General features: G+C 37.2%; 1 protein-coding gene across 1 annotated transcript in view; it reads left to right on the top strand.

Annotated features, from left to right (window-relative positions):
- Window positions 1–19750, top strand: part of PTAR1 (protein prenyltransferase alpha subunit repeat containing 1) — a 43217-nt gene extending 23467 nt beyond the window's left edge. Inside the window, exons 3-7 of the mRNA XM_081103712.1 lie at window positions 851–917; window positions 8398–8502; window positions 10329–10542; window positions 15462–15766; window positions 18413–19750. Coding sequence (XP_080959838.1) covers window positions 851–917; window positions 8398–8502; window positions 10329–10542; window positions 15462–15766; window positions 18413–18755 — 1034 coding nt within the window. The 3' untranslated portion in view covers window positions 18756–19750. The remainder of the gene's footprint in view (window positions 1–850; window positions 918–8397; window positions 8503–10328; window positions 10543–15461; window positions 15767–18412) is intronic.
- Window positions 19751–20198: the final 448 nt, after the last annotated feature.

Genomic DNA, 20198 nt, shown 5'->3' with positions numbered 1-20198 from the left:
ATTAAATGAATAGTGGTATAGAAGTGTTTCTTTTCTTTAGTAAATATTAAATTAGTACCAAAAACTACTAAGAGAATGAAGAGGTTGATTTGATTATTCTTTATAGGCATATTGTATTATAAAGTTATTTCAATGTCAACTTTTAAGAAAGAGTTATACTTATCATAAGTAGAAGAAAATCTTGAGGATAATCTCCTTATCCCTGACAGCTTAGACCAAGGGTGGGCAAACTTTTTGACTCGAGGGCCACAATGGGTTCTTAAACTGGACTCAGAAGAAGGAGCTGTGGCCGTGTTTCCCGACGTTGCCATGTAAACACTGCTGCTGGTGAAGGAGCGGAGGGGAGAGCAAGAGAACCCTCTGCTCTTTCGGCTCCGCGGGCCGGATAGAACAGCCGAACGGGCCGGATCTGGCCCGCGGGCCGTAGTTTGCCCACGGCTGGCTTAGACAGTGATGGCGAACCTATGACACACATGTCAGAGGTGACACGCGAACTCATTTTTTTGGTTGATTTTTCTTTGTTAAATGGCATTTAAATATATAAAATAAATATCAAAAATATAAATCTTTGTTTTACTATTGTTGCAAATATCAAAAACTGTCTATATGTGACACAGCACCAGAGTTAAGTTAGGGTTTTTCAAAATGCTGACGCGCAGAGCTCAAAAGGTTCGCCATCACTGGCTTAGAACAAGGTATAGCTATCATTAAAATTACTGTGACATTAGATCTATATGTCAGTATAATGTGAGCATATATTTCTATATAAAATAAAATAAAGACCTTAAAGAGAAGCTGAGCTTTAAAGGATAGGACTATTTGTTTTTAATATGACTTCTCTTTATTTTAGAACTGATAGATGTCACACGCACTCTGCTGCTTCTAAACCCAGACTTCACCACGGCATGGAACGTGAGGTATGTCGTTCTTATCCGTGATAAAATGAAGTTGTCCAAATTTCTGAAGACATACAAGCCCCAGAGTTGTTAGCTTTTTGAAAAATGAAATATAAACCATTTGTCCGTGGCATCTTCTACTCATTCTTTATAATAAGCCCATGAAAATTTTAACATACACTTTGCCCCTTTTTGCATATTTATGTCTGTTCTCTGCAAACTCCTTTCCTGAAATATAAATCATCATGTTGAATTACAGTATACCATTTGATACCTGCTTTTATTTTCCTTTCTTTTTAAGAGAGGTAGGGGCAATCAGCATAGTTGGTTGATGAGTAAGACCCTGGTTAGTATATTTGAGAAGCATTACAGTGTGTGGGGTGAGCATTCAAGGCCACAAACTTGTAATCTCAGTTTAGTCATTGGGACCTCTGTGGGCAAGTCATCTGCAGACTCTGGCACTCAGTGTTTTAGAGAGAGGTCACATTTTATTGATATCTTTAATTCTATTATTGTAGCTTTGAACACAAATACTTGATCGAACTATTACAATTCAGACCAGGCTCATGTTTTTCAATATATATGGTTTTTAAAAACTGGTGGTTCCTTAGACTAACACAAATCTCTTAAGAGGAAGGCAGGATACAAATTATCCTATATAGCCGAAACCGGTTTGGCTCAGTGGATAGAGCGTTGGCCTGCGGACTGAAAGGTCCCAGGTTCGATTCCGGTCAAGGGCATATGCCTGGGTTGCGGGCACATCCCCAGAGGGGGATGTGCAGGAGGCGACTGGTCAATGTTTCTCTCTCTCATCGATGTTTCTGACTCTCTATCTCTCTCCCTTCCTCTCTGTAAAAAATCAATAAAATATATTTTAAAAAAAACCCAAAAAACCCAAATTATCCTATATAATAGAAGCATGATATGCTAATTAGACCAGACGTCCTTCCAGACGACCTTCTGTGTGAAGCTGGGGCTGCAAGGGCTGAGGCAGAGGCAGCCACCATGGTGGGTGGGGCCCGAGGCAGCTGCCATGGCAGCAGGATCCAAGCCCCTTGCACAAATTTTGTGCATCGGGACTCTAGTAGATAAATAAAAGTGAAGTCTCAATGAACATTGTGAATACATTTTAATTTTTCTATAGAGAAAAGCCATGGATTATAACTTTTTATCTTTAAAGGTTACTTAAATAATACTTCATTTAATTTTCTTTCTTTATTTTTATTTTTTTGTTAATCCTCACCCGGGGATATTCTTCCATTGATTTTTTATTTTTAGGGAGAGTGGAAGAGAGAGGGAAAGACAGAGAGAAACGTTGATGTGAGCAAAACACATTGATCGGTTGCCTCCTGCATGAGGCCTGGGCTGGAGAGGAGCCTGCAACCAAGGTATGTGCCCTTGACCAGAATTGAATCTGGGACCCTTTGGTCTGCAGGCCGATGCTCTATCCACTGAGCCAAACTGGCCAGCGTCTTCATTTAATTTTCTGTGAATTTTAAGCAAGGTTATATTCTGAGTTAGTATTTTTTAATACCTGCTGAATTTTGTATTTAACTGATTTTTTAAATTTTAGGTAACTTTTACGATATGTCTTTTTTAAATTGTCTTTTGAATAATTAATGATCAGATATAAAGAGTGAGTTATATAGCTTCAAAATATATGTAATTTTATAATTCTCATTTTCTTTTATGGTAAGTACCACAGCAGTAGGGAATAGACTAATATTTATGAGTGGCTACTATATTCTAAGGACCATACTACAACTTTATACATTATCTTATTTAATCCACACAATTCTTGACAACTTTTTTTTTCATTCATCAAATATTGATTGATAATTACTGTGTGCTAGGTTGTAGGCACTGGGAATAAAACCAAGAATAAAACAAACAAAAATCCCTGTCCTTGTGAAATTTTTATTCTAATAATAATAAGAAAAGCAATAAGGACATTCACAAGTAAAATATATAATAGATCATGTGTTGGCAAATCCTATGGGGAGAAGCTGGGAAAAGAATAGGGAACGCCAGAAAGAGAAAAGAAAGAGTGGTATTGCAGTGCAAAATAGGAGACATTAGAGCAAAGACTGCATGAAATCAGGGATCGGTCTTTGTGGATTCTGGGGTAGGAGCATTCCAAGTGGACAGAAGAGCAAGTGAAAAAGCCCCCCCGTCATCTCTGAATTGTCCCTGGGTGTTCTGGGACAGCAAGGAGTCCAGTGTAACTGGAGTAGCATGAAACAGGGAAAGAATAATTTAGCTAAGAGATACTGGTGACTTGAAGATGAGCTCGGCAGGGAAGTCAGAAGTCATAAGATTCTCACCTATTTTATAAACTGTATAAGCTTATGCTGTATTTAATAATCTGGTTTAAAGACATAGGTGATGAATTTGATATGAGAGAATCAAGAGGGTGAAGTTTGACTCTGGTTTTGGGCCTAAGCAACTGAAAGGACGGAGTTGCCATTTACTGAAAAGGGGACATCTAGAAGAGGAGCAGATTTAGGTGGGGCTGCTGGTTGGCAAGTCATTTTGGGGTGGTAGGTTTGTGTCTAGCTTGTTGTGTATGAATCTAAAATTCAGGTGAGAGTTCTAGGCCAGATGTTAATTTGGGAATCACTGGAAAATAGATAGTATTTAAAGCCCTGAGATTGTTTGAGATACCCAAAGAAGTGGGTATAGGTAGAAAAGAGACCCAGTCCAAAGACTGAGCACTGCTACAGTACAGTTTTCTAGAGTTGCACAGCCCAATATAGTAGCCACTAGCCATATGTGGCTATTGAGCCCTTGAAATGTGACTCAGTTGAAAGGTGCTGTAAGTGTAAACTACAGCAGATTCTGAAGACTTAGTGCCCCTAAAGTAAAATATCTTATTACTAATTTTTATATTGATTATGTGTTGTAATTATAATATTTTGGAGGTACTGAGTAAGGTAGTCAGGGCACTGAAAATAAGTAAATGCAGTAAAAAAGAAAGGAAGGCAATAGAGAAGTGGGAATACCATTTTTATTCATGTTCTCATATTCCTCATTAGAGAGAAATTGAAAATCCTTAAACAAAAAAAATTCCTACTAGCATAAAGTATGTACATACATGTACATACACACATATATATAATTCAGTGGAGGAGAAAGAACCTAGTCTTAAGATATATGAATCTTAAGTCCTATTTCATCATTTAACTAGCAGACAACTTTGGACAAAATCTATTAACTTCTCAAGAGATTTAGTTTCCATATCTGTGAATAAAAGATTTGAATTAGGTGATTATTTTTATGATTCTTTTGAAATGGACTTTTTTTTTTTTATTATATGTGGTTTGGTCTTATGAAATGAAATTGTTCTATAAAATAATTTCAGTGATGTTAATAGCAGTTAATCTTGAACTTATTCTAGGAAGATTATTGGGAAAGTTTTTTGCCAGATGAGTAGAAAGGAAATTTTGATTTTTTAAAAAAACATTGTAGATATGTGTTCTAGTAAATTTTTAAAAAATATATATTTTATTGATTTTACAGAGAGGAAGGGAGAGGGATAGAGAGTTAGAAACATCGATGAGAGACAAACATCGATCAGCTGCCTTCTGCACGCCCCCAACTAGGGATCGAGCCCACAACCAAGGTACATGCCCTTGACCAGAATTGAATTCGGGACCCTTCAGTCCGAGGGCTGATGTTCTATCCACTGAGCCAAACCAGTTAGGGCTGTTCAAGTAAATTTTAATTTGTATTAGTAAGATTGATTCACTTATGAAGACGTGGAATCATGAATACATAGTGAAGAAAAAACAACCAGCTTTGGAAGTAAACTGATCTAACCCTGTACGATCTTTTGCAAACCAAAGACTTAACATTTTATGTTTAATTGTTGGTGTATTTCTTCTGCAGGAACTCTGGGAAGAATTGAGAGATTTTTGACTACATTTTATAAACTGCTAAAAACTGGTATAGCACATTGGTACTTAAATTTATAGGTGTTTCAGTCTTAGAAAAAAAATACAGGCAGGAGTAAGTTTTTGAACCGATATCCTGAGGTTAGAGTGAGTGATGCATGTAGGTTAAAAATCCATCTAGTTATAGAAAAAAGTGACAGATGCTTCTCTTTTTTTCTCCTGTTTAGTTTTCTTTGAATTTGCTTTGAAAATTGGTGAATTACTTGATGAAAGAGGTTGACTTCATAACAATGTCCTGTTTTTCCAACAGTCTGCAAATAGAGTAAGCAGAACATCTTTGAGCAACTAGAGTAGCTGAGTAGCTGACAACAAGCTCCAGTGATTCGGGTCCTTTACTCATGGCCTATTGATTTAAATTGGTAACTTTATGGATCTAATTTTTGGTTCTGACACTTTGAGCTTGATCATGTTATTGAATCTCTCCCTAATTCAGTTTCCCCATCTGTAAAATTGAGTTAATATTAGATTGCACCATGTGAAATTGTTGTTTTTGTAGATCAAAGATGATGAAATCTAAGCATTCAGATCCTGGTTTCTAATACCAGTCTCTAATAGAAAGAACTGGGCTTCTTGGGAAAATGGCTGATTTTAAAACCAGAGCAGGGAACATACAAGATGAGCCTGGAATATTTTACAGGGCCAGGAAGTTAGGAAGTAGTCAGGAAGTGCTCAAAAATAATATGAGCCAAAGCCGGAATAAGTTGAATAATAAAATAATATTGGCTTATACCCCAGAGTATAAAATGGATATCTGTTAGTTCATACTGACATCAATAAATGATGGAATAAATAAATAAATAGGACACAATAGACAAATTCGCTATATAGAAGATTTCTGAATAAGTTGTCTGAATAATTTGAGGGGTCAAGGAGGGGAGTATAATGCCCTACTCAAGTGTGACTTCCAAAAATTACAGTGGAGAAAACCTGGTATACACTACCTCAGCCAAGTAATCCAGGTCAACATCAACAATGACAAGCCATGCGATTATGTGCCCCTGATATGATGTGATGAAAATGGCACTTTACCTCTGTGGTCTCTTCCTCTTCAAAACTCATAATCCTAGTCTTACCATGAGAAAACATACAAAATACCTGATCAGTACTCTGTCAAGGCCATTAAAAATGAGGTATACGTGAGTATACTTGAGGGATCAAGAGGAACCTAAGGAGACGTAATAGTCGAATGTAATATGCTATCCTGGATAGGAACCTGGAATTGAGAAAGGGCATTTGGTAAAAGCTAAGGAATTCTAAAAAAAGGATGGTTCCAATAGTTACCTGTCAATAATGGTTCATCAGTTATTACAAATGTACCATAATATGTTAATAATAGAGGAAACTGGGTAAATGGCATGCAGGAATTCTCCTTACTATGCTTACAAATTTTGTCAATTTTTAAAAGAATTCTAAAATAAAAGGTTTATTTCAAAAAACAATTGAATATTGGCATTTCACGTGGTTCAACATAATACTTACAGGATATTGTAAGAATTAAATTAGATAATATATGCAAATCACTTAACATAGTGCCTGACTCAGGAGAAGTTCAATAAATGGTAGTTTTTATGGGGATGACTTTTATTATTACCATTTACTGTCATTTCAGACAGACTAACTGAAGATTGAGGGAAAGGTAGCATTTGTTTATTCAGTATCTACCATGTGCCAATTACTGAGTTAACCAGTGGAGGTTTAGTCATAGACAAGTCCCCTGGTCTCCTACAAATTTTGACTAGAATGACAGCAGAGAGAAGCAATAACTAATAGTTTGCAATAGAGAGAAAAATGTAAAAAAATTTAAGATAAACTTTGCAGAAGTATAAAAATGCACTAACATATAGAGGAATAAAGCACACCACTCACCTTAGTAACCCCTGGGTGCTCCATGGGTATTATTTTTAGCTTCAGCACTAGCTAGTCTTTGTAACAGTTAGTGATCACAAAAAAATTAAGAGTTTTCAAGGGAAAGTGATGAGATTTTTCCATATTCTCTTTAATCAGAAAGTAAAATATGCAGCAAAAATTTTAAAGGAGTAATTTTTATTGCTTGAAAAATCTGTGTGAAAAACTTCATTCCTTTTATAATTCTACCTTGTATTGTTTCTTAAAATTTCTTAGTTTACTCCCTTCTCCCACCTTGTTAAAAAAAAAAAAATCCTCACATAATTTCATCCCACAACACGGTTTCCCATGTAGCATGGCACTGTTCCTTATCACCCGTGCTCTCTTCTCCCAAAACAGCACAGGTGTCTTTTGCTTTTCTAGTTAGTTCCCCTCACATTTATTTGGTGACCCTCACTTTATTCCTTCTTCCCATGTTAGCTTACCACCCAATGCTTGTAGGATAGATAGAGAAGCACAGCTTATTCCGTATGCCTGAAAATAAAGCCACCTCAATTAAGGCAGTACTCCATTTCCTCAATTTATTAAAAAGTCCAAAAAAGATTGTTTTAGGCTAATACCAATATGTGCATGAAATAATAAGCAAATGTCTTATATTTAATTTTTCAATTTAGTTATAAATTGGGTGAGGGGATGATGGCTGTTTGCAGCTGGTCACACCCCCTTCAGGGTGGGGGTCCCCACTGGTGTGCCTGGCCAGTCTGGGTGAGGGGCTGAGGGCTGTTTTCAGGCTGGCAGGCGACTGAAGCTCCCAGCCTCTTTTTTTTTTCTTTTTTTTTTATTCTGAAATTTATTTACCTTCTATAGCTATTACTAGAGCTGAGAGCCAGCTCCAGCTCTGAGGCCATGGCTGGCTGAAAGCAGGTATCTGGGTTTGTTTAGCTTCTATAATTGAAACTCTGTTGCCATCACTGGCGCTCTAAGCTCTGACCCCGCTGCCAGCTGAAAGCAGGTACCTGGGGTTTGTTTAGCTTCTATAATTGCAACATTGTTGCATCCGGAGTTCAAAGCTGGGCCGCGGCAGGCGGGGAACCTTGGCTTCCTCCATCACTGGAGCAAGCAAGCCTCCTGTTTGCTTCAACTGCGTGGCTGCCGGCCGCCATCTTTGTTGGCAGTTAATTTGCATATCCTGCTGATTAGTCAGTGAGAAGCGTAGCGGAGGTATGGTTAATTACCATGTTTGTCTATTATTAGATAGGATTAAATGGTAGGTGCATATGAGGAAAGGTAGAGGGAAAATTCAAAAATAAAAATAGTAATTGAGATTACATCTCAATCATACTGTGTTAATTGTATGTGTATTTTTTTGTTAATGAACCAGGCCATATTAAGTCCTACTTAGGAAGCTCATTTTGGAGCTGCCCTATAGATACTGATGTTAGGCCTTGTAAGGTTTGCAAACCCCTTGGCCTTCTTCCAAATAGACAACTAAAAGGTCCACCACTGATTTAAAGCTTTTATTTGTTATTTTAAGATTATGAGAATACATTCTTGATTACTGTATGTGACATGTATGAGTTTTGTTTTCTTACTTTTTTCAAAAATTCTTGGAAATTCACTTCTCAATGAGGTTATATTAATACCCATACAATATGTTTGGATAGAAAGATAAAGTAATGGTTCTTTTTATTTTTCTTTTACAGAAAAGAGCTGATCCTCTCTGGCACTTTAAATCCAATTAAGGATTTACATCTGGGAAAACTGGCCTTAACTAAGTTTCCAAAGAGTCCAGAAACATGGATTCACAGGTGTGGTTAATTTACACCTTAGGATTCCTACGTAGGATTCAGAATGGCTGGAGAAAACAGAGTGTGAAACCAGGTCACATACTGGTTCAGAGGATGAATTTTAAAGTCAAGTTATGTTTAAATCTGATGCCAGCACTTGCTACCTGTGTGATTTTTAGAAATTATTTAACCTCTTCAAGCCTCAGTTTTCTTTTTTGTAAAATGGGAATAATAATTACACCTATCTCAGAGTTAATAGCTGAGTTTATATGAGTAGTAGATGTAAATACTACCACAGTGCCTGGCACACATTAAATACTCAATAAATTTTAACCATTATTATTAACATTCTTATGGAGTCATGGAAATTGCATTTAGATATTCAAATAGAAAGCTTACGTTTTTATAATTAATTCAGTTGTGTTCTTGGTAAAAATGGCGGTGGTGATGGTTGTGGTTATTAAAAATAAGCAAATAAGGAAAATAAGTGCAGCTGAAATGAATGGTATATGGGTAAGCAAAGGTTGCTAAGATCATAAATGCAAAGAATATTTTTAGGTTAAAGGCCTGAGGCATATAGCCAAAGTGCACATAAGAACTCTTTTTACTATCCTGGCTGTCTGGAAACATCTTTCTTTTGAACTCCATGTAACCACTGTAATGATTAAAAGGATAGGTGTGAACTTGCTGGTTGGGTCAGTGGAAAAATTCTCTGAAGAAGTCTGTTCTCAGTTTACTAAGCTGTTTAAAACTTTGCTTAAATTCTGAGCATTTTTTTATGATCTTACAGTTAGATGAAAATATCTTAGCTATAATTTTGCCTTTGGCTAGCATTGCCAATGAGCTACCTCCAAACCATCTAATCAGTTGTATTTTTTTTCTTAATGGAAATTGTGATAGCAGATTTCAGAGGTATATGATTGTGTGTGTAGAGGTCTGGAAAGGGATGGTGGCAGGGGAATGGAATCATTAAATATGCATCGGTCAATCTGTTGGCTTGGCTAATATTTTATAAAGCAAGGTTTTGTTAAGTATTAAAACTGTTATTTAAAAATGAAAAAATTAGTTTTCCTACTCAATTTTTTGTACTTTAATGTTAGAAATTTTTAAATCTAAAATAATGCTTTATGAGAAAATATTTGTTAAAACCTAAAGACATTAAGTGGTTGAGACACGTTATTGAATTTCATTTAAATGTATGCAAATGAAAATCTTAAAAATAGACCACGGGAAAATCCATAGATAAAGACCTTTTAAAATGTTGATGGTCTCACTAATTATAATGTATTTATTTCCTGTAGATTCTATACTATAATATGGAAATTTTGCTTAATGAAAGCTGTCATAATGCAGTTTCTAGTTTGCAAACAAATACACATAGGGTGAGGCATTCGTATGTAATTAAATACAGAACCATGATTCCTCTTCTAGCATTTACCAGCCATTAATTATATCTGCTCTCCCACCAACTACCACTACAACACACACACACTCACTCACCAGTTGACTTCACATATCTTCAAATGGAGTTTAGAGTTGTCATTTTGTAACTGATGGCATTTTCTTTTTGACAAATTGTAACATTTTAGAAAGATTTTTCTTCCTCTTGTCTTTCCTCCTTTTAAATGCTGCTAAAGTTAACTATGTCTTTAAAACAAAAACAGTTCCCCCGCATCCCCCCAAAACACACACACACACACACACACACACACACACGGGGATTATAGACAAGTATTATTTTAATTATCTGTGAATGGAAATTAAATTAAGAACAAGAAAATTTTGTTTAAAAATTTCTCTGGTTTATGTTCTTTCCTCATTCTCTTTCCCACATGCTACTCTACCAGACGATGGGTGCTACAGCAGCTACTTCAGGAAACCTCCTTGCCTTCCTTTGTGACCAAAGGAAACTTGGGAACAATTCCTGCAGAAAGGACACAGCGACTAATACGAGAAGAGATGGAGGTCTGTGGTGAAGCGGCAGGGAGATACCCAAGCAACTATAATGCCTGGTCCCATCGCATCTGGGTTTTACAACACCTGGCCAAGCTAGATGTCAAGGTAGGGAGTTTTCACTTCTGGCAGATTTTAGGCCAACGATTTTAGAGGAGTAGCCCTTCCATCTCCCTAGCACTCTCCATGCCTGCCCTTTAAATCTCCTGGTCGCAGTTCCTCCTCAGGGGCTTTAAAGGAGGAAAGAAGAGGATCTAATGGCAGCCTGGCAGCCTAGAGAGGATCACGGCAGCTGATACCTCCAGGGGGTCCTGGCAATTCAAACAGAGTTGTGTTCCTCACCAGCATCTTTGGGCACTGTTAAGGCTAGTGCATTGGCAGAACAAAGGCAGGCTTAAGCTGTAAGGAAGACTGAGCATAACTCATTTTGCCCTGAAGCCGGAAGGGATTGCGGAGCATGGGAGAACGGAAGTTGTTTTTTTCTTGATAGCCTCTGATTATGTGACTTTCTGAGTCAGTCTCTCTTGGGAAGGAAACAAGCTTTCACTCAGGTATTCCTCAACTTGGCTGAGTCTATAAAAATCTTGAGGATTCCTAGGTGCCACCCCAGGCCTACTAAATTGGAATGAGGGTTTCACAAGCTTAGGGGTTATTTGGATGCAAAGCCAGGTTGGAAACTGTCACAGCCTAATCCTTTCAGTTTAGAAATAAAGAGATGGAAGTTACCAGAGAATTTTAATGGCTTAGACTTAGCCACAGCATTACTTATTATTCATCAGAGGGAGAACCAGGTATCCTTCTGCTCCTTGCATACTATAGTTATTCTAATTTCTTCTTCCCTTTTTATGATATCAGTGTCATCAGCATTGAGGGTACTTGTCTAAAAGCTTCCCAGTCTTGAGACAATTTAAAGACGTCAAAATGCTTTCAGATTAATAGAGACACTGTTCTCTAATTTTTACTCACCACTGCCTTCTTTATATATCTTTCGTAGGTTCCCTCTCCTCTCTGTTTCCAAGATAGAGATTCCTCCAAGAGAAACAAGAGAGTTTTCACTTCTGGCAGATTTTAGGCCAACGATTTTAGAGGAGTAGCCCTTGCTCTCTAGGTGATATGGCTCTATTCTTCAGGAGGGGAGATGCCTAATGGAGAGGAAAGAGCTAAGACAGAATTACATTGATCTGGGCTTAGCGTCTGGCCCTACTAGCTGTCTGTGGAAAGTAAGGCTTTAATGTTTTCATCTTAAAACAGGAGCTTTACTTTCTGCCTTGGTGGATTATTATGAAAATTACTTACGTTAATGTGTGTAAAGTACTGGGCACCTAACAGTAGAGGCTCACTAAAATGTAGTTCTTTTCTCTGTTCCCCACAGAAGGGAAATGTAGGTGAAACTGGCTACCAGAATGCTAGCTCAGCTCACCGCAATTGCTCATGAAATAGTACTGAAACCCAGTCATTCCCAGACACTGTCCATACAATGTGGTATAAAGACAGAGCTTGTTCTCAACAACTTGAACATCTAGTTGAGGAAGCAGATACCAACAGTTACAAAGCAGTGTTACATTTGCAGGAACCAGGGGAAGCTGCAGGTTCAGTGGGAGCACAGAAATTACTCCTCATCCAGGCTGGGCTCATGGGAGTCTGGAGGAATGATTCCAAGTTATCTGGTGGGTCGAGGGGGCTATTGCGTGCTTAGAGCCAGTCACTTTCGCTCCACAGCTTGGTAATGTGTGAGGGCTGAGGACAGTTAAGGAAAAAGAGGAAGGCCAAGTCCAGGTGAGCTGTGAAGTCTTCGGAAGCTTTCCTGCCTAGATATGATCCTTTTATGGTGACATTCTCACAAAATCAGGAACTTGGGGCCAAGATGAAATTCTTGGTTACTTGAGACCATCTGGTGTTGAAGACGGTGTGTTGACTCAGCTGCTTAAGTCCACTGTTAGGCTCATAATCCTAGGCTCACATGCTGTCAGCCAGCCTTGCCCTTGGGGAGACTGCTTTTCCTGTCATCACTGCCATTGTGGTGTCTCGTGCTCTCAGTAAAGAGTGCTGACATTGCAAAATCCCCTTTCTGCTCTTATAAGCCATTGACCAAGGAGATCATCCTTTTTCTGTCAGAGAAAGTAATCATAAAAGTACCAGTAGCCTAGAGCAGCTTAAAAATACATATAAAATGAACTGGCCTTTTTTTCATTTTAACTAGAAAATGCAAAGTGATTTCTTAAAGTGTTGATATCTTAGAATTGATGAGGTTATGGGAACAAGCATTGAAGAAATTGCTATAATCTTACTGAAGGTCAACATGACAGTATTTACCAGACTGTACCCTCTTATTCCCTGAAAAAAAGTATGTTATGTCTAATCCTGCAGTTCTGCCTCTAGGAATTCATGCTAAAGAAATAATGGGAAATGCAGCATGGTGTAGCAGCAAAAGGTTCCACTCAGTGGTCATGCAGACCTCATTTGAATACTGCCATCAATTTGCTGTGTGCCCTTGAGGGAGTGTCTTAGCCTCTCTAATCTTCCGTTTCCTCATCTATAAAATGGGAAAGATGAAAATTCCTACTACATCAAGTGATATAAAGTAAATGGGAGAATCCACATAAAGTGGCTATCGCAAGTGCTTGTACTAAGCACTCAACAAACATTGATTATATTAAGTATGGATATTTGATAGATGAAAGTACTGTTTATTATTGTGAAAAACTAGTCAAACCCACCAATAATGAGGGTTTAGTTACAGTCCAATCTATCACATGTTATAATAATTTGTTGTTAGTAAAATTGTATTTTGGAAGATAAGAAAAATGTTCATTATAGTTTAAGGATATAAAACTAAATATGAGATGGACGTAATATAATTTCTTTTTTAAAAAATATATTTTATTGATTTTTTACAGAGAGGAAGGGAGAGGGATAGAGAGTTAGAAACATCGATGAGAGAGAAACATCAATCAGCTGCCTCCTGCACACTCCCTACTGGGGATGTGCCCACAACCAAGGTACATGCCCTTGACCGGAATCGAACCTGAGACCCTTCAGTCTGCAAGCTGATGCTCTACCCACTGAGCCAAACCGGTTAGGGCCCTAATATAATTTCTTAATATATTATTAGCATTGAATGTGATTTTAAAGTGTTTAGAACAGTGCCTGGCATATTGTAAGTGTTCAACAGATATATATATATATATATATATTACATTACATACACACACACACAAAGTACTGTTATGGATATATTTTCTTGTATTTTCTATAATAAGCATTTGTTAGCTTTCTATTCAAAAATAGTTAGAGAATAAAAAATGTTTATCAATGCTATAGAGTGGAGTTATGAGACGTTTTAATTTTCTATTTCATGTTCCCTGTGATGTTTGTGTGTTTAAGTGAACATATAGTTAGGTAAATTTTAAAATAGTCTCATTTCTAGGGTGGGAGGGGGAGGAAAGACAGTTGAGCAGAGGTCATTACTCCAAGAATGATAAATAGATGTCCAATAAAGACATGAAAAGATGTTCACTATCCTGAGCCATTAAGGAAATGCAAATCAAAACCACAGTTTGATACCATTTCACACGAACTAGGATGGATAAAATTTAAAAGACAGACAATAACAAGTGTTGATGAAGATGTAGAGAAATTGAAACCCTTATACTTTGTTGGTACAAATGTGAAATGGTGTACCCACTGTGGAAAATACTTTGGCATTTAAAATCTGTTGTACTATAGCCTACATGTCCTGCTGCCTAATTCTTCAATAATGTAATAACCTTAAGATTAGTTTTGTTTTTTTCAGCTAGAAGTTTATCTGGTTCTATTTTGCTCACCTTTTAAATCTAATAAACAGTCTTGTTTTTTGTTTCTTCATGACTCACCAGAGGTAGCCTCTATAATAAATTTATGTGGCTATGAATAAACTCTTTTAGGATTTAAAACATTTCACTGATATAACTTAACCATCCTAGCAGGAACAGTACTAGTCACTTCATTCATTAAATTGTTTATTCAGTCAGTCATAGAATACTTACATGTCCACTCTGAGGCCAGTGAATATAGGGACAGATAAGGATCTTAAAGAACTTGTAGAGTTTGATGGGATAAAAAAGTTGCACAGAAAATTCTATAATGTATATGGTGAAACCCAAAAGAAGTATGGAGATTCAGAAGAGGAAAAGATTTCTTCTAGGGAAGAAAAGAGACTGTGAGAAGTGGAGAGGGCTCTTGGTACAGGAGAAGGCATTTGATTGGAACCTTTAAAAAACAGGTAAAAGAGCTTTTTGACATTGTGTTGTCTATGTTGTTCACTGTTGACAAGTATGTCTTTTCCTTAGCTGGTCTGAAAAATCCTCTGATGGAACATGGTAGATCAATGTACCCATTTGCTGTTCAAGTTACTGCCAAATAATTAAATTTTTCATAAATGCTGATTTTTTTTTCATTCCATTTAAAATTGTTTAGTTTGCAGGATTGATAGCACAAAGATTTAAACAATTCACTGCTGAATTTCATCTCATCTACCTTTAAAAAACTATCATTGATATTAAGTGAGTTGAGATGAATAGTAAGTAATAGTCATGAACTCTTGAAATTTACTGTTACTCATGAGTCATGTTTTTGTACCAAGCCTTTAGAATTAAGTAGTGAGCAAAACAGACATGGTCTTTGCCCTCATGGCATTTATAGTGAAGAACAAATAATTACATTGAGTCTGTTGTGATAAGTTAGATATAGTAGAGGTTCATTAAATATCAAAGAAAGTTTACATCCAAGTAACCTCTGAATTTATATTTCCTTTCAATAGCATATATGTGTGTGTGTAAAATTTCCAATTACTTTATAAGGGAATGTCGAAACCAGCATTTACTGAGCTTCCACTCAGCAACAGCACTGTGTATACACTGTATACAAAATATTGGTAGAAATGGCATTGTCAAAAACACACACGAAAAGGACAATCAAAGCAAGGCATTAATGGAGAAATAAAAACTTGGGAAGTTTCTCGTCTCACCTTTCTTTCTTCTTCTTACAAGATTCTTCTTGATGAACTATCTTCTACTAAACACTGGGCATCCATGCACGTTTCAGACCACAGTGGATTTCACTACCGCCAGTTTTTGCTGAAGTCTTTGACTAGCCAAACTGTGAAAGACAGTTCTGTGTTGGAGCAAAATCCTTTGAGAAGTGAGCCAGCCCTACTTCTTCCACAAGACGAAGCAGCAGCAGCTTCCACAGAAGAACCAAGGATAAATATTCCCCATCTTCTAGAGGAAGAAGTTGAATTCACCACTGATCTTATTGATTCCTACCCAGGACATGAAACCCTTTGGTGTCATAGGTAAGAGAAGGGAAAATTCATTTTTTTCATGAAGCTGTGTGTGTCCTTATGAGACCTACAGAGGTCTTGCATCTGATGCCTGCCTGCGTGGGTGAACATGTGATCTGCTTGTGGAGCTTTGCCTCAGTGATTTGGAGGAGTTTGTTTAACAATATCCTCCTCACGATCATCATCAATAATCGTTTTCCTTGTGTAGATGTTTGCCTACAGCTTAGCATGGTGGTATTCACCCTTGACTGTACAACAAAATAATATGTTACTTCCAAACTAAAAACAAAAGTTTCTGCACACCTTCCTTGGAAATACTGATATTTAGCATATCTGGGATGCAGCACTGCCATTTTTTTTTTTTAATATAAAGGAAAATATCCTAACAGGGAAATAGGATATACAGTTAGACCATTCATTAGTCACCGAGACTAGCTAAACTTTATGCTTCAGACCATTATCTATATCAGTGATGGCGAACCTATGATGCGTGTCAGAGGTGACACGTGAACTCATTTTTTTGGTTGATTTTTCTTCGTTCAATGGCATTTAAATAAATAAATATCAAAAATATAAGTCTTTGTTTTACTATGGTTGCAAATATCAAAAAATTTCTATATGTGACACGGCACCAGAGTTAAGTTAGGGTTTTTCAAAATGCTGACACACCGAGCTCAAAAGGTTCGCCATCACTGATCTATATAATAAAAGCCTAAGCAACCATTATGGCGGAATGACCAGAATGACTGGTCACTATGATGCACACTGACCACCAGAGAGCAGACACTCAATACAGGGGCTGCCCCCTGGTGGTAAGTGCACTCCCACAGGGGGAGCGCCGCTCAGCTAAAAGCTGGGGTCACGGCTGGCAAGCACAGTGGCGGTGGCGGGAGCCTCTCCCACCTCTGCGGCAGTGCTAAGGAGCAGCAAGCCAAGCAGTAAGGAGCGGCAAGCAGGCAGGCGGTAAGGAGCGAGGGGTTCCCGGCTGCCAGAGGGCGCAGGCTGCCAGAGGGCGCAGGCCGGGCTGAGGGACCCCACCCCAGTGAACGAATGTAGTGCACCGGGCCTCTAGTTAAGTATAATCTTTTTGACACTCTGTCTTTTGTGGTGCGTGTGTGCTTAAGTAAACTATACTGGGGTATGTAACATGATTTTAGAAAGTTCTGAGAGAGCGTTGGGAACTTCATAATTTGACTTCTGAGCACATTTGACAGTAAAGTAACTTTATGTTGGAATGAAGTCCAGGTATGGGAATCCATGATTTATTTTGGATCATCGAATTGGAGGCATCTTCATCTTTACAAATGCAAATTCTACTTGGGGTCATAGGATTCTGTTTGTAGACAAAAGACTTGCCTGTGCTAGGTAGGAGATAGGAATTTTAAATGTTTTTATATTTATAAAGTTAATTGAGATTTGTCTCCTTATTCAATCTAAATATAGTTAGAAGATGGAAGATAATCTCCCCTCTTTGGCACTTACATAAATATAGAATTTTCTTTTCTCTTAAAAACAAGACACTCTTATTTCACATGTTCAAGAGAGAAGACAGATCTTGACTGATGTCACAGATTTTTTTGTTGCTGTTTTATATTTAGGCATATTAATAACAAGGCTCAGAGAATTTTAAAAATCTATTTGTGTTTGAGAGAGAGCTAGATTAATGGAGCAGAAACTGTCTTTGTTCATGTAAAGATTAATTGGAGTTAGTTTGGGGTGGGAGTGGGGAGAAGAGATAATTGGGACGGCCTATCTATCTACAAGCTAGTGTTCTACTACAGATTCATTGCCCCAAGGAAGTTTATCTGTCCTTTAAGTTGTGTCCTCTGTATGGTGGGTATGTGTTCCCTGTTTACTCCAGGATATGCTGGGAAAATGGATAGTATTATCTTTTTAAGGGCTTAGAGTTGCTGATGTGATGATGAGATACAATGACCTGGAACCTATATAGTTTACCATATTGTGTAGAGTAGATGTGCATCCCACTGCGTCAGATTTTTGGAGATTAGGCACATGGATCTTCATTTTCAACAAATAAATCCATATGATTCTAAGGGCAGGAGACCTGCTCTCCTTAGAGGAAGAATAGCAACTGTGTCTTATAACATACTTCACTCGGAGCCCAGCACATCCCTAATGCATGTGGATTTTTAATGAGATTGAGTGATGTATTTAGGGGAAGCTCACGTGGTTTCTACATAAGACCAACTGCAGTAGATTGTTCTTATTACAGAAAGTATTGCCTCTAGAGGAGCTATTTAATCCCTTTGTTTCAGAATCACTTATCTTTTGGAATATCAACAAGGTTTGTATTTTAATTTATTGCAGAGATTGGGCTAAGACCTAATTTTGGTTTTGTATTACAGTTTACAAAGAATAGAACTTGGATAGTATTATCCAAGTTATCATCTCAGTTAATGCATTTAAAAACCTTTCTCACAGACTGGTAATCTGGATTTGTAAGGCTAGTAAAATACCCAGAGACTTCATCATAACTATTATTCCTCCTTTTGTCAGATAAGTCTGGGTTATGAATGGAGCAGTGAACTGAGTACTGTATGTTTTGAAATTATCAACTTAGTTTTTTGTTTTCCTTGAAAAGCTTGACCTTGCGATGTGATCTTTTTTTCTCTATTCCCTCCCACTCCCTTTTCACAGGCGGCATGTTTTCTACCTTCAGCATCACTTAAGTGGTAGTTTTCCTCACAGTGTGACCCAGTTGTCAACTGCAGACAGCCCTGTAGGGACTTCAAGTGACTTGCACCACATCCCAACAGGCCCTCGCACGGCTCAGGCAATGGAAGTGGATGGATTGAGTGACTCAAGCAAGCAAGGCTATTCCCAGGAAACAAAACGCCTGAAGCGGACCCCAGCTCCCGATTCCGTAGGCCTGGAAATGGAACACAGGTTCATCGATCAAGTATTGTCCACTTGCCGGAATGTAGAGCAGGCTAGGTTTGCCAATGCATATAGGAAATGGCTGGGTACGTTGAGTCAATGAAAAAGGTGAACTATTCCTGTAAGGTTCCCATTTTAGTGCAATATTGCTTTCCTTTCTTATTTACATAGCTGCATGAACTGTCTGCTATTATTAGCTAACCATATATTCTTCATCTTTAGGTTAAAAGTCCAAAAAAGACCTTTCATTTTATTTATTTTGTTAAGAACTGGCATTCCTTTGGGGACAAAAATAATTGTGTACTTCTTTCCTGCTAAACAGTGAGTCTTAATTTTCTTCTTTGAAACTTCTCATCCTTTCTGTTTCTATACTTGTTTATTTCTAAAAGAAGCCTGTTTCTAGGCTTCTCATTTGGTCCTCCTAGCTGGTTCAATACCTCCACCCACCTCGGTGCAATTGCTGGATAGACTAATTTTTTTTTAATTAAAAATGTATGTTGTAGTTAAGCTTAAAAACAATACAAATGCAAAATTACTCAATCTAATTGTTGTTTTGAGAATCAAATGGCCAGATGGATGGTTATGTGAAAATATAAACCATTTCTTTCTCTAACATGTTCTACAAGTTATAGACCAAGATAACCAAAGTCAGAGTGTTGGAACTTATATGAAAAACATGCTTCCAATGTAATCCATTTTTAAAATGGTTATTTTAAAAAATAATAATAATTTTAAGAGTTTATGTAATTGCAGTACTGGAAAATTATTTTTATTACTAGTTTTGATAGATTGTTTTTAACCTCAAATTTGGTATATGCCAAAAACATTTAGATCAATGCTTATAAAAATCAATTTTTTAAAAAATACCTGGAATGCCATTTTTAGTTATTACTGCTTATTTTCCTTCCAATTCACCATAAAAAATGGGAGAAATATGCATAGAAATGTATCCATAAAAATCTTCCTTTTTAAAAGTTTAAGTTATTGAGGATACACTGGATAAACTACAAAATTTTTATGCAATGACTATTAAAAGTTTACTGGCAAAAGCCAGGGAGACAGACTAATTTTGAAGGTTAATTCTTTAATCTTTATTTTAAAAAATAAAATAATTAAAAAACTTTGATACTAAACTTATCAGGGATGAGGTACCAAAGTATCCACCTTATAGCTATATTTTATCTTTTCAATAACAAGGGCTGTTTTTTTCAGGTTGGTTGGGCCGAGGGGGGAGTTTGGGGAGTACCAGGTAATGTCTATTTTCCATTATTATATTTTCTATTATTATATTATTATATTTCCCATTCATAAGTGGTCTGTGTTCCTTATTTCCACATACCTTTCTCTTCGTTGTCCTAATTTGTTCCTTATTTTTTGTCACTTTCACCTTTGTCTGTTTTTCCTTATCTGTGTTATTTCAGTGACATATTCTGAAGATATTCTTCCCTATTTCCAATGAATTCCATACTCCATTAAACACATGCACACATGAAATATGAATATGAACTACTCCTCTAAAAGTTCCTCTAGTGATGGAGGCTGTCTT

Source organism: Myotis nattereri, assembly GCF_964212035.1.
Source record: "Myotis nattereri genome assembly, chromosome: 12".
NCBI lineage: Eukaryota > Metazoa > Chordata > Mammalia > Chiroptera > Vespertilionidae > Myotis > Myotis nattereri.
This window is presented reverse-complemented; position numbering and strand designations above follow the sequence as displayed.